Raw genomic sequence first — 7647 nt, forward strand, 5'->3', positions numbered from 1 at the left:
CATTCGTAACATTTATTCTTCCTTTATTCTTTTTCTTTTTGTCTTTCTTTTTTACCCTTCGGCCAAACGTCCAGTCGTTTATGGGTTACCAGAATTAAGGAAAAAAGTTATTGGTCCCTTTTATGTCATTTTTTCCATCTTCCCCTTTTTTTCTTTACATTTTCTTCACCACGGAGATCCCGGACACTTCTACGTTTTCTGCATTACTTGTTGACTGCGATGACCTTCACGCGTTATTCATTCTACCCGAAAGAAACGCGTCTATATAAAAAAAAAAAATCAGAAAAAAAAACGAAGCAAAAAGGATTAATGGCTATGTTATAAGACGAAAGAATGGCTTCGCTGCTTCACTTTAACCCGGATCAGTGAAGTGTCGACTCTCTTGCCCTCGAGTCATTTCGTGTCTTCGCTTGGCGCTATGGACACCGCAGAAATCTTATTACAACAGTCAGTGGTTTATGAGGTGAGGATACGTGTTATAATTACGCTGAAAGTGCAGTTGTGAATGTCTGTGGTTGGTTCTGTTGGGGACACTTCTGTTATCTAATGTTATAACTTCATTTGGCGTTTTCTTAACTTTTATCATCTTCCGTTAGCTAATATTATATCTTTTATAAGTGTATTATTATCTTTTATTATCGCCTGTTATTACCTCCTCCTCTTTTTTCTTTTCTTTGGTGTGGTTATTGGGTTTTGAATGAACGTGATCGGTGCGGTGTGGAACATTAAAGGAATCGTTATGGAAATAAAGCTTACATATAAAAGCCACGATCATTATGACACGTTAGCGGAAAATTGAAACAAAATTTAAGGATTATAATGTTCACAATAGTGGCATAAATATGATAATAAGGCATTAAACCGACACGAAATCAATAATTGCTTAATTTGTAGTCTGTGGCATTTTGCTAAGCTACGCAACGTTCTGACAGGATATATCTAGAAGAAGAAGAAGAAAAAACATTCTTTTAAAATCATTAACGAAATACACCACCAAGAAAAGTAATAATAATAATAATGATGATGATAATAATAATATAATAATAATAATAATAAATAAATAAATAGATAATTACAAATAAACAAATAAGTAAATTGATTCATAAAACATTGACATTTACATCCATTTACAACCTTCATCGAAATACACCACCAAGAACGCCAATAATAATAACATCAAAAACAACAATAGCAACAATAAGAACAAGAACACCACCAGTAATAATAATAATGACAACAACAACAATGATAATAATAACAGCAGTATTAACAACAATAATACAAACAACGGCAATATTGAAAACAGCAATAACAACAAGATAAACAATTATAATAACAACAGTAACAACAACAACAACAATAACAGTAACAGCAACAACAACAAAACAGTAATAATGAGTAATAGTAATGATATCAACAACAACAATAACAGTAACAGCAACAACAACAAAACAGTAATAATGAGTAATAGTATCAACAACAACAACAAGAAAGCTAAACACCAGCACCCAACTACAACAAACGCATGCCAAGAACAGCCAAACCGCAGCTTTCACGCTTGACACGGAACCTGGTCGGCTGCCTCGTATTGATTCATTGTCTCGTGACGTAGCAACTCTCTCGAGAAGCCCTGAAGAGACCTTTACCCTCCCTCTTTCCCTTTTCTTCACGTCGGAGGCCGCTGTGGATGTGGTCTTGTTTTAATTGTTTTGGTTGTGTTTGTTTTGGTTTGTTTTTAATTTTTAAGTATTGATTCATTGTCTCGTGACGTAGCAACTCTCTCGAGAAGCCCTGAAGAGACCTTTACCCTCCCTCTTTTCCTTTTTTCCACGTCGGAGGCCGCTGTGGATGTGGTCTTGTTTCGCTTGTTTTGGTTGTGTTTGTTTTGGTTTGTTTTTAATTTTTAAGTATTGATTCATTGTCTCGTGACGTAGCAACTCTCTCGAGAAGCCCTGAAGAGACCTTTACCCTCCCTCTTTTCCTTTTTTCCACGTCGGAGGCCGCTGTGGATGTGGTCTTGTTTCGCTTGTTTTAGTTGTGTTTGTTTTGGTTTGTTTTTAATTTTAAGTATTGATTCATTGTCTCGTGACGTAGCAACTCTCTCGAGAAGCCCTGAAGAGACCTTTACCCTCCCTCTTTCCTTTTTTTTCACGTCGGAGGCCGCTGTGGATGTGGTCTTGTTTTAATTGTTTTGGTTGTGTTTGTTTTGGTTTGTTTTTAATTTCAAGTATTGATTCATTGTCTCGTGAAGCCCTGAGGAGACCTTTACCCTCCCTCTTTCCCTTTTTTCACGTCGGGGCCGCTGTGGATGTGGTCTTGTTTTGGTTGTTTTGGTTGTGTTTGTTTTGGTTTGTTTTTTTATTTTTAGTATTGATTAATTGATGTTGTCTCGGCTGAGGTTGGATCGTTTGTCCTTCCTCCTGCTCTTTTATTTTTACGTTGAAGGTTCATTGTGCTTTTGGTGTTTGTTTGTTTTTGTTTTTGTTCTTTGGTTTGATTTTGTTGTTGTTTTGTTTTGTTTTCGTTTTATTGCTTTTTGTTTTTGTTGTTTTGTTTTGTTTATCAGTGTTATAAGTTATATTGTTCTTGGTCAGCAAGATTTGTTTACTTCCGGTGCTGTATTGTTATGGTGTTCGTCTCGTTATTGTTTTTTCTTTCTTTTTATTATCTGCTTGGGTTGTCTTTTATAATTAGGCCATTTCCAGTTTTAACTTTACCCTTTTTATTTTATTTTTCTATTTATTTTACTATTTTTTTATTGATTTTATTCAATCTCCATTATTAATTTATTTTCTTATTATTGTTCTACTCATTTCTCTTTACAATTTTTACTCACTTTTCTTTACTCACTTTTCCTTACCCATTTATTTTACTCACTTTTTTTTTTTACATACCTTTCCTTACTGATTTTTCTTTGCTAATTTTACCAATCTTTCTGTGCCCATTGACTTTTAATTATATTTTACTCTTTTTTTCCCGACTTTTTTTTAATGAAATTTCGCAAACTGTAACGAAAAGGATATGAATGGGAATGGAAATTTTAACCATATCTTAATAATGATGATGATAATGATAATAATAATAGCTCTGAAAATTATAATAATAAAATTAATGTGATAATGACGATGATGATGATAGTTTTGATGGTAATAATAATGATAATAACAACAACAATAATAGTAATGATAATAGTAATGATGATGATGATAATGATAATGATAATGATAATGATAATGATGATGATGATAATAATAATGATAATAACGATTATGATGATGATGATGATGGTGATGATAATAGTAATAATAATAATGATGATAATAATAATGATAATAATCATAATAACAATAATAATAATAATAAAAATAATAATAAAAAATAATAATGATAATGATAATGATGATAATGATAATGATGATGATGATGGTGATAATGATAATAATAATGATTTTTTTCTTTAATTGTCGCAATGTACACTGTTCAAGGTTCAAAACCTTTGGGAGATAATAGATGCCTTTAGTACTTCAGTTCGTTGGCCTTTTAAATGAGACGGGTTTAGGTTACGTTCTCATAGTCATGCTTTTCTCCTCAATGGCGTGGTAGGCTTGAGATAAAAAGTGTGCTCAGGAAGGGGGTATTACCCTCCTGCTATTAACTTTTTCTGACTGACTTCTCTCTCTCTCTCTCGTTTTTCTTTCTCTTTCTGTTTCTCTCTGTCTGTACTGTCTTTCTTTCTTTCTCTTCTTTCTCTCTTTCTTTCTTTCTTTCTTTCTCTCTGTCTGTCTGTCTGTCTGTCTGTCTGTCTGTGTGTCTGACTCTCTCTCTCTCTCTCTCTCTCTCTCTCTCTCTCTCTCTCTCTCTCTCTCTCTCTCTCTCTCTCTCTCCTCTCTCCTCTCTCTCTCCTCTCTCTCTCTCTCTCTCTCTCTCTCTCTCTCTCTCTCTCTCTCTCTCTCTCTCTCTCTCTCTCTCTCTCTCTCTCTCTTATCTCACCTTTCCGCATTAGTTGTATGTTATTAAGTGAGTTTTCCAACTATTATAAGGATTTTTTTTTATAATTTATTTGTTCTAACGTTTATAAAATTGTGTTGATTATCATTTTTTCTAACGTTCATCAGAATATTTTCTATTTTTCTAACATTTATAAGTATTTCCATCATCTATTTTCTAACGTATAAAAATATGTTTTTTCATAATTCATTTTTCTAACGTTTATAAGTATTTAAAAAAAAAAAAAATATCCTAACGTTTATAAGTATTCCAGTCCGTTGAATATTGCGTAACTATAGAGTACACGCAAGACTTTTTCTTCTCGATTTTTTGAAAGGGGAAAAAGAAGAATACTACAGATGTTAAGATCATTTTTTTTTTTATGAAGTGAATCTTTTTTTTTTGTTTTTTTTTTTTCCTTTTTTAGACTTTCATCTGACTATTTCGCGGTCCTTCCCCTCTGCAAGGATATCGTCCGTTTGCGCTTTTTTTTTTTTGTTCCTTTTGCAAAAACAAGAAAGGACAAAAAAGCAGAGAAGGTCTGCTTTTTTTTTGTTTGAAATCTAACGAGAAGAGTTGGTAATAATAATTATTAAAAGATATGATTAAAAAATAGATTAGGAATGTAGAAATTACTTTTTGTTTTTGCTCGGAATTAAATGAGAGGAATGGGTCACATTAATAATAATAAAGAATAAATAAAAAATAGAAAAGAAATGTATTTCTTTTGCTCGAAATCTACTGAGATGAATTGATTATGATGATAATAGAAATGATAAAAAATAATGAAAAATAGCTGTAGAAAAGACCTTGTTTTTTGCTCGAAATCTAATGAGAAGACTTGATTATAATGATTAAAAAAACACTGAAATAAATAAGTAAATTAAACAAAATGTAGAATTTTTTTTTTGCTCGAAATCTAATGAGCGGAAATGATTATAATTATAAAAACACTGACGAGATTTTAGTATAAGGGGAAATAATTAGAACATTAGGATATGACATAAAGAGGCACGGAGATAGATATCTCCAGTACTAGAATTAATGAAAAAGATCGATTGAAATTAAAATGATTTTCTCTGATCTGATAATTGTTGGTAAATGAAATATACATGCACGTTTTTTTTCATGTTTTATATATTTTATAATTTTAATAATAATGACAATGATGATAATGATAATAATAATGATAATGATAATAATAATAATAATAATAATGGTAATAGTAATAATAGTAATCATAATAATTATGATGATGATGGTAATAATGATAATAATAATGATAATATTAATGATAGTGATAATAATGATAGTAATTATAATAGTAGTAATTGTAATAGTAGTAGTAGTAGTGATAGTAGTGGTAATGATAATAATGATAATGATGATGATGATGATGATGATGATGATGATGATGATGATGATGATGATGATGATGATGATGATGATGAAAATAATAAAATTTATAATAATAATAATAATAATAGTAATAATAATGATAATAATAATAATAATAATAAAAATCATAATAACAAGAATAATAGCAATAACAGCATCGAAAGCATATCAAGAGCAAGCGAAAAAAAAAAAAAAAAATGACCCAGAGATCGCCGCATGACCTTGTTTGACCTCGAAGATGCAGTTGACCTAGACCATAATTTCCCTATTTGACCTTTTATTTATTTATTTGTTTTTAATCTTTATAGAAGTGGAATAATAAAAGGTTTTATTATATATCCCTGCACAATAAAATCAAGACTATAGGAATCAGCTGAGAGTCTATAGTGCCAGCTGCATTTCAAATGAAGTTCCTTGTCATATATGAAAAGACATTATTATTTTTTTTTTTACTTATCTTTATGTTTATCGACTGATTGATTGATTATTTATCTACTTAGTTATCTTTCTATTATTATTATTATTTTTATTATTATTATTATTATTATTTTTTTTTTTTTTTTGGCAAGAAGGCTAATAAATGTATTTTACTTTACACGACCCCCCCTCCCCCCCTACCTATTCTCCCCCCCCCCCGAGCGAGAGAGCGAGAGAGAGAGAGAGAGAGAGAGAGAGAGAGAGAGAGAGAGAGAGAGAGAGAGAGAGAGAGAGAGAGCGAGAGAGCGAGAAAGCGAGAGAGCGAGAGAGAGAGAGAGAGAGAGAGAGAGAGAGAGAGAGAGAGAGAGAGGAGAGAGCGAGAGAGAGCGAGAGAGAGAGAGAGAGAGAGAGAGAGAGAGACCGACAGGGAAATGGGAGCGTCTTACTCTCTTCAACCTATTGGTGTAAAAACAAGTCCCGCGGAATGAAACGAAGGAACAGGTTTTCGGTCCTCCCTGTTTCCTCTTTTGTACACTCACTCTTCCTTAGTTTCTAACTCCTTTTCTTTTTTTCTTTTCTTTTTTTAAATTTTAAGGCTTTCTTGATATGTGTGCGTGGATGGCGAAACACTATGCATTTTGCTTTTGTTATTATTTCAATCGTTACTGTTCTGTGCTGCTAAATATATGAATTGACGTGAAATAAACATAAACAAATCAGAATCAGCAGCTAATATTTTTTTTTTTTTTTTTTTTTTTTACATGTCTACTATTCCGAATGTTAAACTGCATAATATGTTATCAGTAATACCAGTACAATATAAATATATTAATGTCTATATTCATGGCAATATGATGACGATATATGTATTGACAATATTGCAGAATTGCATCAGATATCAGTAGGTATGATATAATATATGATATGATATGATCTATGATACATTATTTGCATTTTTCTCGACTTTTCGTGATGTTTTTCCCTAATGTTATTGATATCGATTGTTACAGTAATATTAATAACACTAATAGTAAGAATTATTCCCTCCTCCCCCCCGAAACTCAAGGGAAAAGGCAAACATACGAGATACATAGTACTAGTGAGTGATTCCTTGGCAGTGAAACTAAAGGCATTCATTACACACAAAACCGCAGTGGGCATACGGATTAATCGCATTTTTGGCAAGATACATCGGATAACCAGCAGCCAACAGGGTCAAGGTTTCACCAAAAATGCAAAACTGGATCTAATGGAAAGTGAAAACACACGAAAAAGGAGAAGAAAAAAAAGGCGGGCGTCCAGACAGGGTCGCGACTGACAAATGTTATGGTTCCTTGTTTCTTGCGGCAATTCCATAAGTCAGTGTATCGGTCTGTCTGTCGGTCTCTGGCGAAGCATTCAACGGGAGGAGCGTTTACTTAGGAAGGGTCTGTGCGTGCGGATGAATTTTTCTTTTCCTCAGCTGCAGTTTTGCGTCATTAATTTGCGAGCAGATTTAAACGTAGACGTATGTGCACTGTTTCGATAAGGTCTTTTGGGATTTATGCTAAAGGCTTGTTTTCATTTGCAAAGTTAAAACGACACTGACTGTCCTGCTGAACCATTCTCACCATAATATTGAGTACAAGAAGAGTGAGTGAGTGAGAGTGAAGAGAGAGAGAGAGAGAGAGAGAGAGAGAGAGAGAGAGAGAGAGAGAGAGAGAGAGAGAGAGAGAGAGAGAGAGAGAGAGAGAGAAGGAAATAAACAAGAGAAAGAAAAAAAAAAGAAAAAAACAAATTCATATCTATATATAAAGAAATAAATAAACACACCAAGACATACACAAAAAAGACGAATGATAGTAA

General features: G+C 32.6%; 1 protein-coding gene across 1 annotated transcript in view; it reads left to right on the plus strand.

Moving 5' to 3' along the window:
- Positions 1–380: 380 nt before the first annotated feature.
- Positions 381–7647, plus strand: part of LOC125028676 (elongation of very long chain fatty acids protein-like) — a 25236-nt gene continuing 17969 nt past the window's right edge. Inside the window, exon 1 of the mRNA XM_047618154.1 lies at positions 381–463. Within this exon, the coding sequence (XP_047474110.1) occupies positions 419–463 (45 nt within the window). The 5' untranslated portion in view covers positions 381–418. The remainder of the gene's footprint in view (positions 464–7647) is intronic.

The sequence above is a fragment of the Penaeus chinensis genome, chromosome 1, assembly GCF_019202785.1.
Source record: "Penaeus chinensis breed Huanghai No. 1 chromosome 1, ASM1920278v2, whole genome shotgun sequence".
NCBI classification, from domain to species: domain Eukaryota; kingdom Metazoa; phylum Arthropoda; class Malacostraca; order Decapoda; family Penaeidae; genus Penaeus; species Penaeus chinensis.